Below are 24,662 nucleotides of genomic sequence, written 5' to 3' on the forward strand. Positions count from 1 at the left end.
TATCAATGGAAAGCTCTTGTGTATTATATTAATTGGTCATTATTAAATAAGAACACATTCAATTACATACTGAACAAAAATATAACATGTAAAGTGTTGCTCCCATATTTCATGAGCTGAAATAAAATATCCCAGAAATGTTCCATAAACACGAAAATCTTATTTCTCTCAAATTTTGTGGACAAATTTGTTTATATCCCTGTTAGTGAGCATTTCTCCTTTGCCAAGATAATCCATCCATCTGACAGATGTGGCATATCAAGAAACTGATTAAACAGCATGATCATTACACAGGTGCAGGCCACATCTAAAATGTGCAGTTTTGTCACATAACACAATGCAACAGATGTTTCAACTTTTGAGCAAGCGTGCAATTGGCATGCTGACTGCAGGAATGTCCACCAGAGCTGGTGCCAGAGAATTTAATTGTAATTTCTCTACCATAAGCCGTCTCCAACTTCGTATTTAGAGAATTTGGCAGTATGTCCAATTTGCCTCACAACCGCAGACCACATGTAACCACGCCAGCCCAGGAACTCCACATCTGGCTTCTTCACCTGTAGGATCATGTGAGACCAGCCACCCGGACAGCTGATGTGGGGAAAAACTCATTCTGATTGGCTGGTCTCAGATGATTAGGGCCTAATTCAATTATTTCAATTGACTGATTTCCTTATATGAACTGTAACTCAGTAAAATCGTTGACATTTGCAGTGGCGATTCTAGACCATTTCATCTGGGGGGGGCCAAGCTGGGGCCAGTTGTGCTGTTAGAGGGGCCAGTTACATTAGACGTTATTGCTGTCATATCGTTTTCTTCACTGCATTGTAGGCATTAGCAGGCAAGAGACCATGTTCATAATCATTCAATGTTCCGCCTAAAGCCGTCCCTCTAGAAAATGTGTGGGTTAAATTAGTGTTCCGCGTTGCCACTGTCTAATAACGGATGTAAAAAAAGAACGATAGCAAAAATTAGTTATGTAAAAATTATTTCATACTCCACATTTAGGGGGGCCACAAGGGGGTCCAAAATTGTTGTCACAGGGGCAGAACTGCTAGTGGGCATTTGTACATTAGAAATCATATTCCAAAATAAATGTCAGGGTGAAAAGAATTGAAAAGTAAAATATTGTTTGACATATTTTTCTTGCTTTCGTTTAGTGCTGCTCTTACCAAAGGACACCGGACCAATGATATTCGTCAGTGCAGAAAAGCTGAGGTGAGGGGGGAGTGGAGAGGTGTCAGGTAACATTATTCACTCATGAGTCACTGTTTTTACCTGCCAGTGAAGAACCGGAAGGATACAGTTTGAGTGGATTCTACTTACATTTTTAAGAGATAAATATTGAAAAGATACTAATCAAAACGCATTTGCACTTGTGATGAGGTGAGTATTAATCTGTTATGTTTTTCCGTGTTTAAATCAGTTTTTTAACGGGCATCGAAACACAAAAGTGACTTGGTTGTGCTGGGAGTATCATATCGCTCAGGTGTGGCACCTGTTTTTCCTATGAATAAAGATACATTGAAGAGTATTGTAGGAACCTACAATGTTATATAAAACATTTTTTTTAAAGTGTAGGCCTAAATACGCAGACACAGTAAATATTTAAATAAAATACTGTAGTTATTTGACCATGGTTACATTATTTCATACATAGCTGTACTTTAATAGCTACAGAACATACACGCCATGGTGTCATGTTTATGTTCATACAATATCCTCCCACTCGACCAGTAGGCCTAGAGTGAACCCCATATCATTGCCAGAGGTGACTCTATTGTGATTCTACTCTGAGCAATGTCAATGTACAAGATTTATGTCTGTCAATGTGCCACACACCTCACCTCCTCCACCTCTTTGTCCCCCAGGTGAGTGACCATGGCGCAGCACTATGATGGTCTGTCCCACTGTAAACTGGCCCTGGTGTTTGCCATATTGATGGACCTGCTAGGTGTCTCTGCTCTTCTGGTGGGGGTTTTCGCCCCATTAGAGATTAAGGGACAGGACTTTGGGGACCTGTTGGTGTACTCTGGGGCTCTACTGATGCTCATGTCCCTGGGAGGATGGGTCATGTGGTACAGCGGGAACCTTGAGGGCCTGACCTCCAGGAAGGAGCTAGGGGGAACCATGGGTGCCATGGACCGGCTGGCCCGCTCCCTCAGCCGCAGGATACGACTCCCCAGGAGCCACAGCAGCCCCTCATGATGCTTCATGGTCAGGCGTAGGAGAAGGGTGTGGTTGTAGGGGAGGGTCCTCACTGTCTCCATTAGACTATTGGCCCCTGATAGTCAAACTGCCTGGGGGTCTGGGAGCAGTATTGTTGGCATTGAGGGAGTGCTATTAAATGAACCATGCTATGGCCCGTGATGTGAACAGGCAAAAGAGGGGTTGGGAGGAGCACCCTTCTCAAACCTAACAGTAATCTGCGCCGCTCGGTCATGTTGTCATCAAGGCAGCATATGTTCACATTTTCAAACTAGTTTTCAATAGGAAGGCAGATAATGATTGCTTTTGATAAAAATTATTTTTGGTATGTGTAAACACAGAATCCTATTCATTACTCCATGCCCGGTTCCAAAACGAATGTAATCAACGCCAACCCATTTCACCCGGGACAGGAATAAGATTCCGTTTTTAAGATATATATATTTTTATAGAACTCCCTCATTCTTTAACCCAAGTTCCACCGCCTCCACAGTGGAAGAGACTTACATACTGATAGTTCACTAGTGTCAATTACAAGATGGAAAAACTGTTGGTCATTGCATTTTATTGTGACTTAACCTTTGCTGAAACACCTGCGGTAGATAACAGAATTGTACACTGTCTGAATAGGATTTTAAACGATCAAGCATGGAGGCTATTCATAGATCACTTGGTTGGTTTGTTTAGGCTTGAATCTGTACAGAATTGATCTTTATATTCATAATAATTAATGTGTTGTGGTTTTCTTTGAATCGTAATAGGGTTTTTGTATTAAATTATAAAATTGTATTAAAACTATAAAATAACCTACCATAGGGCATTTGTGAAGATTTGGGGTGTAAAGTATTACATTATATTGACTTGAAAACAGATATTTTATGAAAGTATTTACAAAAGTTTATTTTTCATAGATTATCTTGCATAGAGTCGTTATGATGAACATTTTCAGACATGAGTCACACACAAACACTCTTTCAAATACTGCATAAAATACTTTAAGTATCTTTTGAGACTTCCACTCCCTTATCGCTCTGCAAATGAAAACTTAGAACAAAACAAAAAAATTAAATGTGTTTCACAAGGTCATGACGAGCAGACATAAGATAATTTCTCTGGGAGAAATCCTAGCAGTTTTTTTTTTCTAGAATCTTCAAGAGGATTAGCCAATAATTTCAAAAGATTTGACACACACACACACAGAGAGAGAGATGATAATAAAGTGCAATTACGCTGTAGATTTACCCAGCATGGGAACTGAAGGCCAGGGTCTTATGCAACAATAGTTACTAGGAACCCAGCAGCTTCAACACTACATCTCAGTATCAATGTAAACGAGTTTGATCAAACGTCATGGAATGATGATATGAATCTGAGTGTGCATGTTTTGTGGTAAAAACAAACCCTAACCATTCTTAACTAACCAAACAAAAGTCAAGACTCTTACTGTAAAATACTTTGCTACAGTGATGTGCCACCCGGCACAGCCAGAAGAGGACTGGCCACCCCACATAGCCTGGTTCCTCTCTAAGTTTCTTCCTAGATTTTGGCCTTTCTAGGGAGTTTTTCCCAGTGCTTCTACACCTGCATTGCTTGCTGTTTGGGGTTTTAGGCTGGGTTTCTGTACAGCACTTTGAGATATCAGCTGATGTACGAAGGGCTATATAAATAAATTTGATTTGATGATATTTACATGTGAGTCATTTAGCAGACGCTCTTATCCAGAGTGATTTACAGGAGCAATTAGGGTTAAGTGCCTTGCTCATCATGTGCACGGACCGATTTTTGACCTAGTCGGCTCGGGTTTTCGAACCAGCGATCTTTGAGTTACTGGCCCAACGCTCTTAACAGCTAGGCTACCTGCCGCCCATATATGAAACACAAAACATTGTACAATAACCAATCTCACAGCAACGATTGTCAAATCATAGGTGAAAGGTTTAGTCAAGAGGATGAGGGTAGCAACTGAATAACAGAATGAGACAAGAAGGATTAAGCTGTGATGTCTTAATTTAATCCCAAAATTCTAGAACAAAAATCCAAATGGAACTCCTAGTGAATGAAGCCAATTAAAAAATGGCTCCCATTTGTACTTCCTGGTCTCTTGTATGACATCTCTGACTAATCCTTCCTTGTCTCATTCTAGACTGGATGTGGGTGTGGTCAAAGGGCGGAGCTGGGCAGGGAGGGGGTGGGGCTCTGCCAGATGATCATGTGACTGCGGTCTGATCGCAGTGGAGCAGCTTCGGGTGCGCAGTCATTCGCGTCGTCCCCTGGAAAAGGTAAGAGGGAGACAGAGTCAGTCAGACAACCACTCTAATGACAATCACGTGATGTCCTCAACTCACCGATACGGAAGTTGATGTAGCCCTCTCCTCCACTGAGAATGAGTTGAGAGGTAGAGACTAGAGTTACAGCACCGCCTCCTATTGTAGAGAAGCTGGTCACACAGCCTGGGGAACACAGATATAGAATACTAATAACCATGTAATAACTGCATAGTATCACAATATAATACTACCGAATAACTATGCAATAACTGCATAGTAGCACAATATAATACTGTCTAATAACTATGTAATAACTACATAGTATCACAATATAATACTTTTTAATAACTATGCAATAACTGCATAGCATTTAATACTGTACAACAGGGCTATTCAACTATATTCCTACTGGGGACAGATGTAAAAAGGTTAATTGCAAGGGGATGGACATTTTCCACATGCAATTAATGTTCGGAGGAACTGTATAAAAAAAGCAACGCACATGACCAATAAAGCACTTTTCTTCAAATGAAATGTTGCTAAAAGTAATTAGGAAAGAAGTGGAAGGCGCTCAACCAATGTGAGTCGAGGTGCAGCCCAAAAACGCTCATCATTGAAAAGGAACACTTGCTCATTATTTTAACTATTAAAAGCTTCTTAAATGTAATTAGGTTATTTTAAAATCTGAAAACTAGGCATCTTAATAAAAAACACAAAGATATGTAAAATCAGGTGATGCCAAATTCCAGTCTGAGGGACGGAAGCTTTGAATTAATTTCTCACAGTCATTAGGTGCATTTATTTGTCCCACTCCCTTCTAACAAGTCCTTGTGAGCATCAGAGGGGGAAACAGAAGGCACGTAGTGTTGCTGAGAGTCGTAGCTTTCAGGAATGGGGTCATAATATGTTGTAGCTTAAACCGTTCAAACACTAGAGACAAATTCACATGAAGAAAAAATGATCAACATGCCACATGGGCGCTAGAAACCACAAAAAAACACTAGAAACTACACTATAGACAACCACTATAGTGCTTGTCATTTTGACACTGAACGTCGGATTAGAGTTTTTTGCAGATCTTTGATTAATGTTCAGAATTGATCAAAGGGCCAGGGTAAATTAATAAATGGGCCAGATATGGGCCGTGGGCCGCCAGTTGAATAGCCCCGCTGTAGAATAACTGCATTGTTACACAACAGTGAATGAATGAACAACGATAAGAGATTTTCACCAGGTGCAGCAATGATGAACTTGACAGCCTGGCGGTGTCCATGGTAACACAGTTGTGCTGCCGCCAAAAAGCAGTATGGTATAGAGGCAGACTCTGAACCTATGGAACGCAGAGAAGAAGACAATTGAGATGTGACCAGTGTAAGGGCATTATCTCTCAGGTCATTCTGCTGTTGACCCCTGGGTCTCAGTGGTCAGCACTCACTGAGAGACACAGGGATGGAGAAGATGGCGCCACTTCCTGTTCCCACCCACAGACGGCCAGAGATGAAGGTGAGGGACGAGATCTGGAGCGGAGAGAGAGACAAGAAGGCAGGGCCTGGAGGAGACAGAGAGCCAAACAGTCAGGAACTTATCAAGCAAAATTGAAGAAAATTCATTCAAAGTTATACATTAACTTATATGTGGGCCATTACATGCTCACATCAGCAATATAAAACATTAACAGATTCATGAACTGAGAATCCTGTTCATGCTCCTACCCAGTGTTTTGGTGACTAGAGGGGTCAGATCCACATCCTGCAGGGGCCGGCCAGTGGACCAATCAAAAAGCCTGAGTGTAGGGTCTAGCCGGCAGGACGTCCACACACCACTTCCTGCCGCACACAGGAAACGCACCTGCTGCTCACTGCGCTCCGAGACGGTTAAAGTTTGCTGAAAGAGAGGTGGGAAATAGACAAAATAATACAATGTACAAACCATTCTGAATTCACACACACAATATTTTCAGGTTCGTCAAACTCTTACCTCCACTTTTCTATTCTCGACATTGACCACATGAACCAGATTCCAGTATCCTACCCATAAACCCGCCCTCTTCGCTAGGCAACAGCGAATGGGCTGCAGTGGAGTTGATCCCAGAGGCAAAACCTCATGTGATTGGAGATCCCATCCACCTGTCAAATATAGTGATGATTAGTCATCATTAGTCTTTTACAATCACAGATTGTATCTGGTCATGGATAGATGGTATGAAGTTTGTCAAATTGACGTCAAAATATATATATATATATTGGTATTTTTTTTTGCATTTTAGCTAACCCTAACCCTTTTCTTAAACTTAACCTAATTATCCTAACCGGCTATACTAATTCTCTTAACCCGTAAGTTCTCCTAACCTGTTACAAAAAGTCCATTCTGACATAAACTGTATCCCTTCTAGCAAGAACCATCGTATCTCAAACTTAAATGGTACCACTTCTTCCCTCCTTTCCTTCATATGCACTGATATGATCCTGACAGTGGCCTGACCTGATCCTGACAGGAACCTGACCTGATCCTGACCGTAGCCTGATCTGATCCTGACCGTAACCTGACCTGATCCTGACAGGAACCTGACCTAATCCTGACCGTAGCCTGATCTGATCCTGACCGTAACCTGACCTGATAGTAGCCTGACCTGATCCTGACAGTAACCTGACCTGATCCTGACAGTAGCCTGACCTGATCCTGACAGTAGCCTGACCTGATCCTGACAGTAGCCTGACCTGATCCTGACAGTAGCCTGACCTGATCCTGACAGTAGCCTGACCTGATCCTGACAGTAGCCTGACCTGATCCTGATAGTAACCTGAGAGTGGGAATTACCTGGGTTGTGCGAGAAGAATGCAAGCGTCCCATTGGCTAATCCAGCAATGACTTGACCATGTGAATACCTGAAAGGTTTAGAGTTGAAAGTAAACATAAATAAAGCAATATTCAAACTGGTACACAATTATCCTTTCAGATTGAGTCATCCAAGTCTCCAACTGTAGGGGCTTGTGGTCTATATCGGACTGGGTACAGGAGTTCTCACGTGAGAGAGTGCACACCCTCAGACAGAGAGATGGACTGCAGACAGCGCCTCCTAGCTGTGGACGCGGAGTGGACTAACACACTGGGAATGGAGGAAAAAAAAAAAGAGAGGAGAGAGGGAGAATGAGCAACTGTCAATTGTTTAACATTATCATGGAACAGCATGGTTCTGATCTCCACACCTCACCTTCCTTCCTGAGTTCCAATCCACACAGTTCCTGAGGTCTCACCTGATGACACAGAAACAGAAGAGACGGTAAGCTGATAGCATTGCCAGTGTTTAAAGCATTGTTAATGGAAATAACTAGTTGAGTGATGATTTGGAAATGATGATGGCTATGGTTAACAAGTCTACAGAAATCTAAAATTGGTAAGCTGATCCTAGATCTGTGCCCATGGGTAACTTTTACCCGGAGAGTAATAGATAGCACTGACCAGTAGGGGGCACAGCACAGATGCATAGGGCGGGCGAGGTGGGCGGGAGGCTGAACTGATCCAGAACCGTATTGGACCGTGCAGGGTTGATCACTGTGACATCACTACTGGAGGCGGGACCAGAGACCACCCACACAGCACACTGACAGAGTGGACGGAAGAGAGAGGAGTGCTGCCTACTACTGAAAAATGACAGATCAACCCCTAGCCCAGTGTTTCCCAAACTCGGTCCTGGAGACTCCAAAGGGTGCACGTTTAGCTTTTTTCCCCTTGCACTGCACAGCGGATTCATATAATCAAAGCTTAGTGATGAGTTGATCATTTGAATCAGCTGTGTGGTGCTAGGGTAAAAACCGAAACCCCTTGGAGTCCCCCAGGACCGAGCTGGGGAAACACTGCCCTAACCTCTACCCACTAGGCATATGTGTGGAGACCTAAAAAGGTGTGGATGGGAGTAAACAGTATGCTAAACAACATGGTTCCATCTAGCCTGTCAGTGGACATGGAGCTACTACCATATTGATTCTACCTATAAAACCTCCCAGATCTACAAGAAGTGCCAGTAAGAGCTAGTTGGTCGATTTGGCATTGAGGAAACCATTGGCATGACATGGTCTGAAAAAATTGTGGTTAGATGGTACTGCAAGTGGTAGTTACTGTGACTACAACTAGTAATTTGACGGTAATGACCACCTTACCGTTGTCTCGCCTGAGATCTCAGGTGTAACAGCAACAGCACAGTTTAGCTACAGAGAGAAAACACAAGTTATGGACTGTCTTCTGGGAAAAGACTGTCTGGGTTAAAAACCATAGCACTGACTGTAGACATGTTTCTGAATAGTATGTCCTACCTTGGCTGTTGAATCTCTCTGGTCCAGCAGTCTGAGCTGCACTAGGACAGGCACATCTTTGGGCTCAGGGGTCGGCTCTGAGGAATCCTGCAATAATCCCACACAATCTACTGTATGTACCAGATTAAGGTTTGTGTCTTCTTCCACAGTCTGTGTGAGTATTTTCACCTCTGAAGTAAATATTGTGTTTACCTACAGTGTCTTCAGAAAGTATTCACACCCCTTGACTTTTTCCACATTTTGATGTGTTACTGCCTGAATTTAAATTGGATTCAATTGAGATTGTGTGTCACTGATCTACACATAATACCCCATGTCACAGTGGAATTATGCAAATAAATAAAACATGAAAAGCGGAAATGTCTTCGAGTTTATACAGTGGGGAGAAAAAGTATTTGATACACTGCCGATTTTGCAGGTTTTCCTACTTACAAAGCATGTAGAGGTCTGTAATTGTTATCATAGGTACACCTCAACTGTGAGAGGCGGAATCTAAAATCCAGAAAATCATATTGTATGATTTTTAAGTAATTAATTTGCTTTTTATTGCATGACATAAGTATTTGATCACCTACCAACCAATAAGAATTCCATCTCTCACAGACCTGTTAATGTTTCTTTAAGAAGCCCTCCTGTTCTCCACTCATTACCTGTATTAACTGCACCTGTTTGAACTCGTTACCTGTATAAAAGACACCTGTCCACACACTCAATCAAACAGACTCCAACCTCTCCACAATGGCCAAGACCAGAGAGCTGTGTAAGGACATCAGGGATAAAATTGTAGACCTGCACAAGGCTGGGATGGGCTACAGGACAATAGGCAAGCAGCTTGGTGAGAAGGCAACAACTGTTGGTGCAATTATTAGAAAATGGAAGAAGTTCAAGATGACGGTCAATCACCCTCTGTCTGGGGCTCCATGCAAGATCTCACCTCGTGGGGCATCAATGATCATGAGGAAGGTGAGGGATCAGTCCAGAACTACACGGCAGGACCTGGTCAATGACCTGAAGAGAGCTGAGACCACAGTCTCAAAGAAAACCATTAGTAACACACTACGCCGTCATGGATTAAAATCCTGCAGCGCACGCAAGGTCCCCCTGCTCAAGCCAGCGCATGTCCAGGCCAAGTTTGCCAATGACCATCTGGATGATCCAGAGGAGGAATGGGAGAAGATCATGTGGTCTGATGAGACAAAAATAGAGCTTTTTGGTCTAAACTCCACTCGCTGTGTTTTGAAGAAGGATGAGTACAACCCCAAGAACACCATCCCAACCGTGAAGCATGGAAGTGGAAACATTCTTTGGGGATGCTTTTCTGCAGGGGACAGGACGGGGACAGGACGGGGACAGGACGTATTGAGGGGAGGATGGATGGGGCCATGTATCGCAAGATCTTGGCCAACAACCTCCTTCCCTCAGTTAGAGCATTGAAGATGGGTCGTGGCTGGGTCTTCCAACATGACAACGAGTCGAAACACACAGCCAGGGCAACTAAGGAGTGGCGACAGCTCCGAAACCTGAAGGATCTGGAGAAGGTCTATATGGCCAAAATCTCTGCTGCAGTGTGTGCAAACCTGGTCAAGAACTACAGGAAACGTATGATCTCTGTAATTGCAAACAAAGGTTTCTGTACCAAATATTAAGTTCTGCTTTTCTGATGTATCAAATACTTATGTCATGCAATAAAATGCAAATTAATTACTTTTAAAAAAATCATACAATGTGATTTTCTGGATTTTGTTTTAGATACCGTCTCTCACAGTTGAAGTGTACCTATGATAAAAATTACAGACCTCTACATGCTTTAAGTAGGAAAACCTGCAAAATCGGCAGTGTATCAAATACTTGTTCTCCCCACTGTATGTATTCAACCCCTTTGGTATGGCAAGCCTAAATAAGTTCAGGAGTAAAAGTGTTGCTTAACAAGTCACAACTTGCATGGATTCATTCTGTGTGAATTCTGTTTTGAATGACCACTCCATCTCTGTACCTCACACATACAGTTATCTGGAAGGTCCCTCAGTAGAGTAGTGAATTTCAAGCACCGATTCAACCACAAAGACCAGGGATTTTTTCCAATGCCTCGCAAAGAAGGGCAAAAAAGCAGACATTGAGCATCTCTCTGAGCATGGAGAAGTTATTAATTACACTTTGGATGGTGTCTCAATACACTCAGTCACTACAAAGATACAGGCGTCCTTCCTAACCCAGTTGCAGGAGAAGAAGGAAACCGCTCAAGGATTTCACCACGAGGCCAATGGTGATTTTAAACATTTACTGGCTGTGATAGGAGAAAACTGAAGATGGATTAACGACATTGTAGTTACTCCACAATACTAACCTAAATGACAGAGAGAAATGAGGAAGCCTGTACAGAATAAAAAGTCCAAAACATGCATCCTGTTTGCTATAAGGCACTAAAGTAATACTGGAAAACATGCATCCTGTTTGGTATAAGGCACTAAAGTAATACTGGAAAACATGCATCCTGTTTGCTATAAGGCACTAAGGTAATACTGGAAAACATGCATCCTGTTTGCTATAAGGCACTAAAGTAATACTGGAAAACATGTGGCTAAGAAATTCATATTTTGTTCTGAATACGAAGCGTTATGTTTTGGGGCAAATCCAAAACAACACATAGCTGAGTAACACTTCATATTTTCAAGCATGGTGGTGGCTGCATCATGTTATGGGTATGCTTGTCATCTGCAAGGGCTAGGGAGTTTTTTTAGGATAAAAATGTTTGTAATAGAGCTAAGCACAGGCAAAATCCTCGAGGAAAACCTGGCTCAGTCTGATTTCCAACAGACACTGGGAGACAAATTCACCTTTCAGCAAGACAATAACCTAAAACACAAGCCCAAATATACACTGGAGTTGCTTACCAAGACGAAATTCTAACTAGGCCACTCAGGAACATTCAGTTTTGACTTAAATAAACTTGAAGATGCCAAAATTTTAAAATGTCTGTCTAGCAATGACCAACAACCAACATGACAGAGCTTGAATCATTTTTTAAATAACAATAAATGGGCAAATAGTGTACAATCCAGGTGTGCAACGCTTCTTAGAGATTTAGCCAAAAATACTATTTATAATCTCGCTATAAATCGCTGCCCAAGGTGATTCTAACATGTATTGACTCAGGGGTTGAATACTTACGTAATCAAGATAGATTAGTGTTTTATTTTCCATAAATGTTTTACAAATATTATAATTTTTCTCCCACTTTGACATTACAGATTATTGTTTGTAGATTGTTGTCAAAAAATGAGAGTTAAATCTATTTAATCCCACTTTGTAACTCAACAAAATGTGGAAAAGTCAAGGGGTGTGAATACTTTCTGAAGGCACTGTACAGTTGAAGTCGGAAGTTTACATACACCTTAGCCAACTACATTTAAACTCAGTTTTTCACAATTCCTGACATTTAATCCTAGTAAAAATTCCCTGTTTTAGGTCAGTTAGGATCACTTTGTTTTAAGAATGTGAAATGTCAGAATAATAGTATAGAGAAGGATTTATTTCAGCTTTTATTTCTTTCATCACATTCCCAGTGGGTCAGAAGTTTACATACACTCAATTAGTATTTGGTAGCATTGAATTTCAATAGTTTAACTTGGGTCAAGCTTCCCCAAATAAATTGGGGGGATTTTGGCCCATTACTCCTGACAGAGCTGGTGTAACCGAGTCAGGTTTGTAGGCCTCCTTGCTCGCACACGCTTTTTCAGTTCTGCCCACAAATTTTCTATGGGAGTGAGGTCAGGGCTTTGTCATGGCTACTCCAATACCTTGACTTTGTTGTCCTTAAGCCATTTTGCCACAACTTTGGAAGTATGCTTGGGGACATTGTCCATTTGGAAGACCCATTTGCGACCAAGCTTTAACTTCCTAACTGATGTCTTGAGAAGTTGCTTCAATAAATCCACATAATTTTCCTATCTCATGATGCCATCTATTTTGTGAAGTGCACCATTCCCTCTTTTAGCAAAGCACCCCCACAACATGATGCTGCCACCCCCGTGCTTCACGGACTCGTTTTTACTGTGGATATAGATACTTTTGTACCGGTTTCCTCCAGCATCTTCACAAGGTCCTTTGCTGTTGTTCTGGGATTGATTTGCACTTTTCACACCAAAGTACATTCATCTCTAGGAGACAGAACGCTTCTCCTTCCTGAGCATGATGACGGCTTCATGGTCCCATGGTGTTTATACTTGCGTACTATTGTTTGTACAGATGAACGTGGTACCTTCAGGCGTTTGGAAATTGCTCCCAAGGATGAACCAGACTTGTGGAGGTCTACAATTGTTTTCATGAGGTCTTGGCTGATTTCTTTTGATTTTCCCATGATGTCAAGCAAAGAGGCACTGAGTTTGAAGGTAGTCCTTGAAATACATCCGCAGGTACACCTCCATTTGACTCAAATGTTGTCAATTAGCCTATCAGAAGCTTCTAAAGCCATGACATCATTTTATGGAATTTTCCAAGCTGTTTAAAGGCATAGTCAACATAGTGTATGTAAACTTCTGACCCACTGGAATTGTGATGCAGTGAATTACAAGTGAAATAATCTGTCTGTAAACAATTGTTGGAATAATTACTTGTGTCATGCACAAAGTAGATGTCCTAACCATCTTGCCAAAACTATAGTTTGTTAACAAGAAATGTGTGGAGTAGTTGAGAATCAAGTTTCAATGACTCCAACCTAAGTGTTTGTAAACTTCCGACTTCAACTGTATGTATGCGTGTTCACCTGTGAGTGTGACCGCGGCATGCTCCAGCCATGAACCTGCCGTTTTCCCAGGGTTCCCCAGACATGGGAGCGGATGTCTCTGTACAGCTCCCGCCTCCTGACCCGCGGAGACAGGGCTGCATCAGGGGAGGTACCACTGGGAGGAAGCAGGAAGAGGAAGAACAGAGGGGAAGAGGGGGCAGTGGGTGAGAGAGTGGTTTAAAAAGATGTACTGCTTTATGATAGTTACTAATGTAACCTATGGTAGTAGAGGTGAGTTCACTTCAAACCTTACAAAGTAAAGCACTTTGAGCAGTTGGAAAGAGCGCCATAGACATGTAATCCCATTATCATGGGGCAGCAGGTAGCCTAGTGGTTAGAGCCCAGGGCCAGTAACCAAAAGGTTGGTTGGTGGATCAAATCCCCGAGCTGACAAGGTAAGAATCTGTCGTTCTGCCCTTGAACAAGGCAGTTAACCCACTAGGCTGTCATTGTAAATACAAATGTGTTCTTAACTGACTTGCCTAGTTAAAGAAAGGAAGGTTAAATAAAATAAAATCAACGTACTCTGTCTGAGTTGTACTGACAGCCAGTTTCCGTGGAGACCCCATTGGTGAGTGAGTGAGGGACGTCGGCAGGGCCAGCGCTAGAGCAGCGGACGGAACCAAGGGGTTCTTGTTCAGGCCAAACAAACGGTTGAATCTTGAATGGACAGAGAGATGGTTAATTTGACTGCAATGGACCAGAAACCCTGCCGACCTCACAGGAATACAATAAGTATTACGCATTACTTTCCCATAGGCACTCTGGTCATGTGCTTGAGCTATAGACTGTGTAGCCAAAGGTAAATATGAATAGCTATTGAGCTAAATGTTGTGAAGTCAGGGGTCAGAGCCAGACCCAGGACAAATATGTGTTGTTGTGTGCCTGTTAGCAGCTCAAGGTTTAAACAGCATCTGTGGACTTCTTCACTGCAATAATTGCCAAATTAAAAAGAGTCGTCTTTTCCTTCCTGATTCTTCACTCCCTCGCTCTCACCTTCTCCACACACTAGTCCTCTCTCTCTCTGTGATCCTCTCTTCTTGGGTGACCCTGAAAAAAAGGGATGACTGATGTGAAATGGAGAAAATTTAGTTATTCCCTTCTCCACAGGACTATGAAACCTCCTGTCAGTCTACTTCTATGGGGGAGACAGGCAGGTGTGGTTACCGAATGGTCTGACTGCGTCTCACAGCCTCCTGCAGCTCAAACAAACGCTCCTTATACTGGTTCTTCTCCATGACAACACGGGACATCTCCGAACGAGAGAACCGACGCAGCGATATGGGCAGAGAGGACTATGGGTAACAGATTAACATTCTAGTTAGAGTACAAGTCCATTAGAGAAACAGAAAAAGGTTACAACACATCTATTAGCAGAATATAAAGGGACAACACAAAGAAAGCCCTCTTACATCATCCAATTTATTTGCTTCCAGTTCTTTCCGAAGTCTACAGAAGAGCAGAAACACACACAATCAATGAATCACACCACATTAACAAATATTGTTTGTATACCTTTGTTGTCTCATTCTGCCAACCATTAACGACCTGACACTAGAGTTGTGTACCTCTTAGTTTCCTCCTCCATCTCCTTCATTCTTCCCGCCAATCGGGTGACAGTCTCCTGGCAGGAAGTCACCTCCACTTTAAGAGCTGACCTCTCATTGGTCAGCTCCTCCACACGAGAGATCAGTGCTTTCCGGGCCGCATTCACTAACTCACTGGGAGTGGTAGAGGGAGACAATGTAAGAGTGAGAGAAAATACAGTAAACAAAGGACCCATTGTGCCCAGTTTTACTTCAGGCCCAATGTGCACTCTGTCAACATATCTAAATGAAACAGAGGCATAGTGAATGGTAAGCCCCCTACACACAGAGTTAGTCATACAGGACTAGTCATAGTAGTAATAATAACGGTGGGATAAACGCAGGGACTTACTGGGTGTGTTTTAGTTCCTCATACTGAGAAAGAATCTCCTCAAACTGGTCGGTGCTGCCTGCACAGACAAGAAAAAACAAACAGTTCTCACCACAAATAGCATTAACCCATACCGTAACCCTAAGTCAACCTTTTACAGAACAACTAGCTTTTAATTGCTCATGCCAGTTCTCATGACATTGACACTTCAGTTAGTTTAGTCTAACTAATGCCTACTGCCCAGCACTGCCTAAGATACCCCCTCCATCAGCCTCAGCTCTTTCCCCCTAGCCTTCCTCTGTGTGGAAAATAAAGGTTGTATGTGTTAAGAGAACAACCAGTGCAGTGTTTCACTGCAAACAGGGGATGTAGGTGTGCCCTTGCCTAACGGCCGTACCTCTGACACTGGCCCCCTGGTCCACACTCTCTATGTATTCCTGACTCAGCTCAGACAGCTCTGAGAACACAGACTCCGTGTTCCTCAGCTCCCATTCCAGACTATCCATATCTTCCTCCTCCTCTCCTTCTTTCTCCTGCTTTGCTCTTCCTTCCTCTTTCTCCTCCACCTCCTTCATTTCTTCCTCCATGCTGGTCTTGGTCTCGTCTCTGATTGGCTCTTTGACGTCTGCTCGGACCGGGGTGCTAGGGAACATGGGTAACAGAGAAAAGGTTGGGGGCAGTAGGTGTCAGTTTGTCCAACAGTAAAGTGTGTGTTGGGGAGATGTCCCATCAAGAGTCTTTCTGAACCATGACAGACCTGTGAAGGGAAGTAGTCTGATTTACAGTTAACTAGTTGTGGCTGTGTTGGTTTATTGTTATGAATGTGTAAAAGAAAAGCTTTCTTGGTAATGCAATAAAGTCAGTCCAGTTCATCTTGCACTGTAAGTGCACACATACAGGACATACCTGGCATTCATAAGGCCATGAAACTTCGCCAGCTCAGGGGTGGAGCTTATGATGTCATTGATGAAGGACGCATCTCTGTCTGGCTTTACGACAATGTCAATCACCCTATCGTCCTTGGTTACCGGTTCTTCCAACAGGACAGAATCAGGAGGCGTTTCTGGCCTTCGATCAGTTAGCTTGAAAAGGGGAGGAGTCGGTAAGGACAACCTCCATAGAAAAATACTACTGCTACAAGACAGTACAGAGGTTATCAAATCTAGAGAACGTACCTCCTGTCCGCTAACACAGGATTCTGACTGGCCCTGGGTAGATTGTGAATTCTTGGAGCGCACATGGTTACTAAAGACAGACAGGGCCCATTGTGACATCATAATGCAGTAAAAATCAGAAACCATCAAATGAATCAACCACAGTGAGAGATTTCTTTATCTCTTTAGAATGGAAAGACTGAATACCGTTCCATGTGGTTGTAGTCATTAACTGAATTGAGTGGTGGCTAACCTTAGTGGAGATCCCTCTCTCTCTAGATCCCTTTTCCTTTCCAGCAGATCCTTATAACTGAGCACCAACTGAGAGACAGCGAGAGAGAGAGAAAATGTGAAAATGGAGAGAGAAAAAGAAGGACAACAGGAGGGATAGGGGAATAATAAAATGCATTTCCAATGACGGACAGAAGCTGATAGAAGAGTACACAGAGGTTGAGTCCCAAACAGCCTCATCAGTCTAAACATGCTGTCGTCTGACCTTGTTGTGAGTGTGCTTCAGTGTGTTCAACTCTCTGCCCAGTCCAGCCCTCTGCTCCTCCAAGGCCACCACTGTCACAGAAACAACACACAGTAGCAATTAGCATCACAGAGTACGTCTCAATGACAAAGGGTGCCAGTCAGATTCTGCCGCAGCCTACTCGCCATGGTCTTACCAAACATCCTCAGTTTGTAACAAAAAGGACGTGAATGAAGGAAGTCAAATAATATAAAATAACACGGACATGAAGAGGGTAAGGCATCAAAATAGAGAGAAATAGAGATTGTTACAACACTGTACAGTTGTGGCCAAAAGTTTTGAGAAAGACACAAATATTGATTTCCACAAAGTTTGCTGCTTCAGTGTCTTTAGATATTTTTGTCAGATGTTACTATGGAATACTGAAGTATAATTACAAGCATTTCAAAAGTGTCAAAGGCTTTTATTGACAATTACATGAAGTTGATGCAAAGAGTCAATATTTGCAGTGTTGACCCTTCTTTTTCAAGACCACCGCAATCCGCCCTGGCATTCTGTCAATTAACTTCTGGGCCACATCCTGACTGATGGCAGCCCATTCTTGCATAATCAATGCTTGGAGTTTGTCAGAATTTGTGGGTTTTTGTTTGTCCACCCACCTCTTGAGGATTGACCACAAGTTCTCAATGGGATTAAGGTCTGGGGAGTTTCCTGGCCATGGACCCAAAATATCGATGTTTTCTTCCCTGAGCCACTTAGTTATCACTTTTTCATAATGGCAAGGTGCTCCATCATGCTGGAAAAGGCATTGTTCGTCACCAAAATGTTCCTGGATGGTTGGGAGAAGTTGTTCTCGGAGGTTGGGAGAAGTTGTTCTCGGAGGATGTGTTGGTACCATTCTTTATTCATGGCTGTGTTCTTAGGCAAAATTGTGAGTGAGCCCACTCCCTTGGCTGAGAAGCAACCCCACACATGAATGGTCTCAGGATGCTTTACTGTTGTCATGACACAGGACTGATGGTAGAGCTCACCTTGTCTTCTCAGGACAAGCTTTTTTCCGGATTCCCGAAACAATCGGAAAGGGGATTCATCAGAGAAAATGACTTTACCCCAGTCCTCAGCAGTCCAATCCCTGTACCTTTTGTAGAATATCAGTCTGTCCCTGATGTTTTTCCTGGAGAGAAGTGGCTTCTTCGCTGTCCTTCTTGACACCAGGCCATCCTCCAAAAGTCTTTGCCTCACTGTGTGTGCAGATGCACTCACACCTGCCTGCTGCCATTCCTGAGCAAGCTCTGTACTGGTGGTGCCCCGATCCCACAGCTTTAAGAGACGGTCCTGGCGCTTGCTGGACTTTCTTGGGCACCCTGAAGCCGTCTGCAGAAATGCAGTGGAAATGTTTTTTGGGGGATTCAGTTCATTTGTATGGCAAAGAGGGACTTTGCTATTAATTACAATTCATCTGATCACTCTTCATAACATTCTGAAGTATATGCAAATTGCTATCATACAAACTGAGGCAGCAGACATTGTGAAAATTAATATTTGTGTCTCATTCTCAAAACTTTTGGCCATGACTGTACATTGTCATTACAGAACATTTGAAATATCTTTATTATTTTGTGAGTGTAATGTTTACTGTTCATTTCTGATTGTTTACCTCACTTTTTTTAATCCAAGTCAATTTTTATTTGTCACATGCACCAAATAGAACAGGTGTAGTAGACCTTACAGTGAAATGCTTACTTACGAGCCCTTACAGAGTCAATGTGCGGGGGCACAGGTTAGTCGGGGTAATTGAGGTAATATGTACATGTAGGTAGAGTTAAAGTGACTATACATAGACAATTAACAGAGAGTAGCAACAGCGTACAGGGGAGGGGGCAATGAAAATAGTCTGGGTAGCCATTTGATTAGCTGTTCAGAAATCTTATGGCTTAGGGGTAGAAGCTAGACTTGGCACTCTGGTACTGCTTGCCGTGCGGTAGCAGAGAGAACAGTTAATGACTAGAGTGGCTGGAGTCTTTGACAACTTTTATGGCCTTCCTTTGACACCGCCTGGTATAGAGGTCCTGGATGGCAGGTTCCTTGGCCGCAATGTACTGGGCCGTACGCATTACCCTCTGTAGCGCCTTGCGGTCGGTGGCCGAGCAGTTGCCATACCAGGCAGTGCTGCAACCAGTCTTGATGCTCTCGATGGTGCAGCTGTATAACTTTTTGAGGATCTGAGGATCCATGTCAAATATTTTCAGTCTCCTGGGGGGGGGGGGACATCTCCTTTGTCTTGATCACGTTGAGGGAGAGGGTGTTGTCCTGGCACCACACGGCCAAGTCTCTGACCTCCTCCCTAAAGGCTGTCTCATCGCTGTCGGTGATCAGGCCTACCACTGTTGTGTCATCGGCAAACTTACTGATGGTTTTGGAGTCGTGCCTGGCCATGCAGTCATGAGTGAACAGGGAGTACAGGAGGGGACTGAGCACATACCCCTGAGGGCCCCCCGTGTTGAGGATCAGCATGGCGGATGTGTTGTTACCTATCCTTACCACCTGGGGGCAGCCCATCAGGAAGTCCAGGATCCAGTTGCAGAGGGAGGCGTTTAGTCCCAGTGTCCTAAGCTTAGTGATGAGCTTTGAGGGCACTATGGTGTTGAACACTGAGCTGTAGTCAATGAATAGCATTCTCACGTAGGTGTTATCTGGGATAATGGTGTTGATGTGAGCCATGACCAGCCTTTCAAAGCACTTCATTGCTACAGACGTGAGTGCTACGGGTCGGTAGTCATTTAGGCAGGTTACCTTAGTGTTCTTGGGCACAGGGACTATGGTGGTCTGATTGAAACATGTTGGTATTACAGACTCAGACAGGGACAGGTTGAAAATGTCAGTGAAGACACTTGCCAGTTGGTCAGCGGATGCTCGGAGTACACATCCTGGTAATCCGTCTGAATGTTGACTTGTTTAAAGGTCTTACTCACATTGGCTACGGAGAGCGTGATCACACAGTCGCCTGGAACAGCTGATGCTCTCATGCATGTTTCAGTGTTACTTGCCTCGAAGCAAGCATAGAAGTAATTTAGCTCATCTGGTAGGCTCGTGTCACTTGGGCAGCTCGCGGCTGTGCTTCCCTTTGTAGTCTATAATAGTTTGCAAGCCCTGCCACATCCGACGAGCGTTGGAGCCCTTGTAGTACGATTCAATCTTAGCCCTGTATTGACGCTTTACCTGTTTGATGGTTCGTCGGAGGGCATAGCAGGATTTCTTATAAGCTTCCAGGTTAAAGTCCTGCTCCTTGAAAGCGGCAGCTCTACCCATTAGCTCAGTGTGGCTGTTGTCTATAATCCATGGCTTCTGGTTGGGGTATGTACGTACAGTCACTGTGGGGACGATGTCGTCGATGCACTTATTGATGAAGCCAGTGACTGATGTGGTGTACTCAATGCCATCGGAGGAATCCCAGAACATATTCCAGTCTGTGCTAGCAAAGTCACGGGTGCTTCCTGCTTTAGATTTTGCTTGTAAGCAGGAATCAGGGGGATAGAATTATGGTCAGATTTGCCAAATGGAGGGCGAGGGAGAGCTTTGTACACGTCTCTGTGTGTGGACTTGTTTTTTTCCCTCTGGTTGCACATTTAACATGCTGGTAGAAATGAGGTTAAACGGATTACATTTTCCCTGCATTAAAGTCCCCGACCACTAGGAGCGCCACCTCTGGCTAAGCATTTTCCTCTTTGCTTATGGCCGTACACAGCTCATTGAGTGCGGTCCTACTGCCAGCATCGGTTTGTGGTGGTAAATAGACAGCTATGAATAATATAGATAAACTATCTTGGTAAATTGTGTGGTCTACAGCTTATCATGAGATACTCTACCTCAGGTGAGCAAAACCTCAAGACTTCCTTAGATTTCATGCACCAGCTGTTTACAAATATACACAGACCGTCACACCTGGTCTTACCAGAGGCAGCTGTTCTATCCTGCCGAAAAAGTGTAAAACCCACCAGCTGTATGTTAATCATGTCGTCGTGACTCAGTGAAACATAAGGTATTACAGTTTGCAATGTCCCGTCGGTAGGATATACATGCCCATAGTTTGTCTATTTTATTATCAAATGATTGTACGTTGGCTAACAGGACCGATGGTAAGGACAGATTACCCACTCGCAGTCAGATCCTTACAAGACACCCAGACCTATGTCCCCGATATCTCCATCTCTTTCTCAAGCGAATGACGGGGATGAGGGCCTTGTCGGGCGTCTGAAGTAAATCCTTTGTGTCCAACTAGTTAAAGGAAAAGTATTCTTCCAGTACGAGGTGACCCAGTCAGACACTCACATTGGTCAGCCTGCTCTCTGGCCTTTTTCTCCAGTTCTTTTTCCCTCCTCTCTCTCTCCTTCTCTCTTCCCCTCATCGTCCTCCGCTCCTGCTCAATCTGGTCATCCAACTCCAGATACCGCTAAAGGCAAAAAACAAACATGTATCAAAATGAATGAAACTATATGAAACGTTTTATTTATGCATTTTAATCAACATCCTGAAATTACTGAGTTGAAAAGGAATTGACCCCAAACCCTGACTCCATATAACATTAGCATATTTGTTTTAAACAACAACAACAAAAAAAATACTTCCATCCCCTCTCACCTCCTGGCTCTCTCTCCTCAGTAGTTTCTCACTCTGGTATCTCTGCAACAGCTCATCTCTCTCTCCTTTCTCTCTCTCGGCCTCGTCCTCCCTCTCTCTGAGCTGGGCTCTGCAGCTGGCCAGACCCTCCAGGACCCATACTAGGATGGGCACCAGGGACTCCACAACCCCTACACCATGGGTCTCTATCACTGTCTATAGCAGGGAAAGAGGGATGGGGGGGTAGCATCAGATGAGTGTGGGTGGTGATGGAAAAGAGAGAGGAATGAAAAGCCAGCTAGGAGAAAGAGAAGCAGGAAAGGGGCGATAGGACAGAAAGCAGTTGAGTGGTGGATGTGATGTGTGTTTACCTGTAGTTCTGAGTACAGTTTCCCGGCCTCTTCACTCACAATGTCAGGGTCCAGATCCAGCTCCCCAGACCCACACAGGATACTCTCTCCACACTCCATCCCTCTCGATCTATAAGTTAATGGGTCTCAGCTGATATGAGTATATGTCTGTCAATACACTTCTTCCTCATATATAAATACCTACCCAACTAGTTTATCTATACCTCTCACACTCATGTCTACTCTCATTTCATCCATATGTCTACTGTACACAGTCCTTCCTCCATTTCTACAGTAAATTACCCCCCTATTCTTCTTAATGCCTCTGCCTCTGCTCTAGTTGAAGCTGATGTCTGGGGAGGGGAGGGGAGGGGGGGGGGGGGGGGTTGGTGCCCATTCTGAAAGAGAGAGAAAAAGTTACAGAATCATAATCATTTATACAACGTCAGTGGAAATATAGGCTTGCAGGTACATACTACATGAATATTTTTAGAAGTAAAAACCCCTTTACAACAATCAAACCACCATCATCTGTTTCCCTTTCTCTTAGTTTCCTGTGTCTCACTGTGAGGGACAGAATGTGAACTCTAGACATAGAAGTGATACAGTGTGTATCGAGTTAGTTACTTTATTCACACTATGAGTCTTGTCTACTTCTACATGTCTGTTGCTCTCTCCAATAACAGGTTGTGCCGTTATACAAGTGACTTGGCAGTATGCAGAATCAGAATGACTTAACATTAGTATTACTAAGCAAAATGACTCCATGCACGGTTAGTAAGCATACTCCTTTTAATTCACACACAGCGACTTAGGGTGTTTCCTAACCTGACTTGCCCTAGCAGGCACACCTGTCCTCCTCACAGATCCCTCCTCTTGCCACCACCAGGCTCCTAACTGGGGATCAAAACATCCAACAGTACCCACTACCCTGGTCTAGGCCTCACACCACCAGGCAGTGGATCCCAAGTAACCTAGACCAATGTCTGGCAAGCCTTGTCCCTGGATATGTAGATCATTGATGGGGTTTCTTTCTTGTTATTGTTGTGTTGTTATTCTAAAGTAACTGTCAGATTATTATGCAATCTGTCCTCCAAAACGATTCAGACTGTACAAACACTTACCACCTGTTGTTGAATTGGTAGTTTGTGTTGCTGGGTACGGTATGTACTACAAAAGTACACACACACACACACACACACACACACACACACACACACACACACACACACACGAGATATTGAATGACAGCAACACACAGACGTCCAAAGAATAATCGACGATGTAGCCTAAGCAATAAACACCAACTCGATCTAACCGGTCTGAAGTACAATAACATGATGATTTATAGATCTTACGAGATCACCTTCATTTCATTTGGCCAACTGTTCAGCCTACCGTAGTTCGGGAGAACTGCACCAAAACGTTCACTCTGTCTTTGTACATGTTAACTTACCTTTGAGTCTCTTTAGTTCCCAAAACGTGTATATAATTTGTTGAAACAGGTCATATTCGAGTAGTTCACGTTGGAGAATATATCAATTACTCCTTAAAACGAGTTTAAAGAAAGGGGTGTAGTTTAATTGCGACTCATTTGATCGAATTCCTGTTCTGGCCTATCAGAGTGATAAGACTGTCTGCAGTGTTCAACGGTCGTGTACAAGAGGCGGGACATGGGCTGGTCTTGTTCTCAAGAGAGGGAAAAAAAGTTTATAATTTGAACAATGACACGTGACGAGGAGAACGTTGAAGGATTGTCAGGTGACCTTCTCTAATACCTGTCTGAATTTTTCACATATGACCTTTCACCCTTTAATCAAGTACAGTATGTGTGAACAACTGAACACTGCAGAAAACCAGCAGATGTTTGCAAAGACGTGGCCAGGTATCCAATTTCATATACAGCAGTCATGCCATGGGCTACTGTAGATTAACCAGATCAGGTTGTGTTTTTTTACAGAAAATCCTGCTGTCTATGCGCTGAAAGTTTCCTTTCTTCATAACATGAGTTACTACCGTAATAACAAATATTTTGGGGAAGTGAAGGAAATGTGCCAGTGAAACTCAGTACTGTTAGGCAAATCATAGGCCTTTGCATGAACTATAGAAAATTAAACTAGTTTTGAGTATTGCTAGCAAGGGCGTGAAGAATGAATACAGTACATTCTCCAGCAGATGGAGGCAAACACACATTTCTCTTTGTCTCCTGTCAATCTATCTGTATGTATGTATGTATGTATGTATGTATGTATGTATGTATGTATGTATGTATGTATGTACACTGATTGTACAAAACATTAGGAACACCTTCCTACTATTGAGTTGCACCCCCCTTTGCCCTAAGAACAGCCTCAATTCATTGGGGCATGGACTCTGAAGTGTTGAAAACATTCCACAGGGATGCTAGCCCATGTTGACTCCAATGCTTCCCACATTTGTGTTAAGTTGGCTGGATGTCCTTTGGGTGGTGGACCATTCTTGATACACACAGGAAACGGTTGAGCATTGCAATTCTTGACACACTCAAACCAGTGCGCGTGGCACCTACTACCATACCCCATTCAAAGGCACTTCAATCTTT

General features: G+C 43.3%; 2 protein-coding genes across 2 annotated transcripts; one reads left to right on the forward strand and one right to left on the reverse strand.

Moving 5' to 3' along the window:
* The first annotated feature begins 1,255 nt into the window (after positions 1 to 1,255).
* Positions 1,256 to 3,012, forward strand: LOC110537095 (transmembrane protein 238). Its single transcript, XM_021622866.2, has 2 exons — positions 1,256 to 1,386; positions 1,872 to 3,012. The coding sequence occupies exon 2, from the start codon at positions 1,882 to 1,884 to the stop codon at positions 2,206 to 2,208; it is 327 nt and encodes a 108-aa protein (XP_021478541.1). The 5' UTR covers positions 1,256 to 1,386; positions 1,872 to 1,881; the 3' UTR covers positions 2,209 to 3,012.
* Positions 3,013 to 3,087: 75 nt separating this feature from the next.
* On the reverse strand, positions 3,088 to 23,247 carry LOC110537080 (C-Jun-amino-terminal kinase-interacting protein 4). Its single transcript, XM_036940934.1, has 29 exons — positions 23,206 to 23,247; positions 22,385 to 22,479; positions 22,103 to 22,211; positions 21,753 to 21,947; positions 21,444 to 21,564; positions 17,136 to 17,206; positions 16,893 to 16,960; positions 16,661 to 16,730; positions 16,392 to 16,567; positions 15,883 to 16,127; positions 15,507 to 15,564; positions 15,137 to 15,289; positions 14,981 to 15,017; positions 14,736 to 14,863; positions 14,565 to 14,618; positions 14,094 to 14,228; positions 13,548 to 13,683; positions 8,786 to 8,872; positions 8,633 to 8,680; positions 7,935 to 8,076; positions 7,687 to 7,729; positions 7,501 to 7,581; positions 7,293 to 7,360; positions 6,453 to 6,601; positions 6,188 to 6,359; positions 5,911 to 6,024; positions 5,707 to 5,805; positions 4,554 to 4,658; positions 3,088 to 4,478 (listed from the first exon to the last, which is right to left on the reverse strand). The coding sequence occupies exons 3-29, from the start codon at positions 22,199 to 22,201 to the stop codon at positions 4,369 to 4,371; spliced, it is 2,964 nt and encodes a 987-aa protein (XP_036796829.1). The 5' UTR covers positions 22,202 to 22,211; positions 22,385 to 22,479; positions 23,206 to 23,247; the 3' UTR covers positions 3,088 to 4,368.
* Positions 23,248 to 24,662: the final 1,415 nt, after the last annotated feature.

This window comes from Oncorhynchus mykiss, chromosome 2, assembly GCF_013265735.2.
Source record: "Oncorhynchus mykiss isolate Arlee chromosome 2, USDA_OmykA_1.1, whole genome shotgun sequence".
NCBI classification, from domain to species: domain Eukaryota; kingdom Metazoa; phylum Chordata; class Actinopteri; order Salmoniformes; family Salmonidae; genus Oncorhynchus; species Oncorhynchus mykiss.

Coding starts and splice junctions, on each gene's coding strand:
- LOC110537080 (XM_036940934.1), bottom strand. CDS start 22,201: ATGGAGTGTGGAGAGAGTATCCTGTGTGGGTCTGGGGAGCTGGATCTG. Junction 21,565..21,752: donor TGAGGAGAGAGAGCCAGGAG/GTGAGAGGGGAT, acceptor TTTTGCCTTTAG/CGGTATCTGGAGTTGGATGA. Junction 15,290..15,506: donor GAGGAACTAAAACACACCCA/GTAAGTCCCTGC, acceptor TACCACTCCCAG/TGAGTTAGTGAATGCGGCCC.
- LOC110537095 (XM_021622866.2), top strand. CDS start 1,882: ATGGCGCAGCACTATGATGGTCTGTCCCACTGTAAACTGGCCCTGGTG.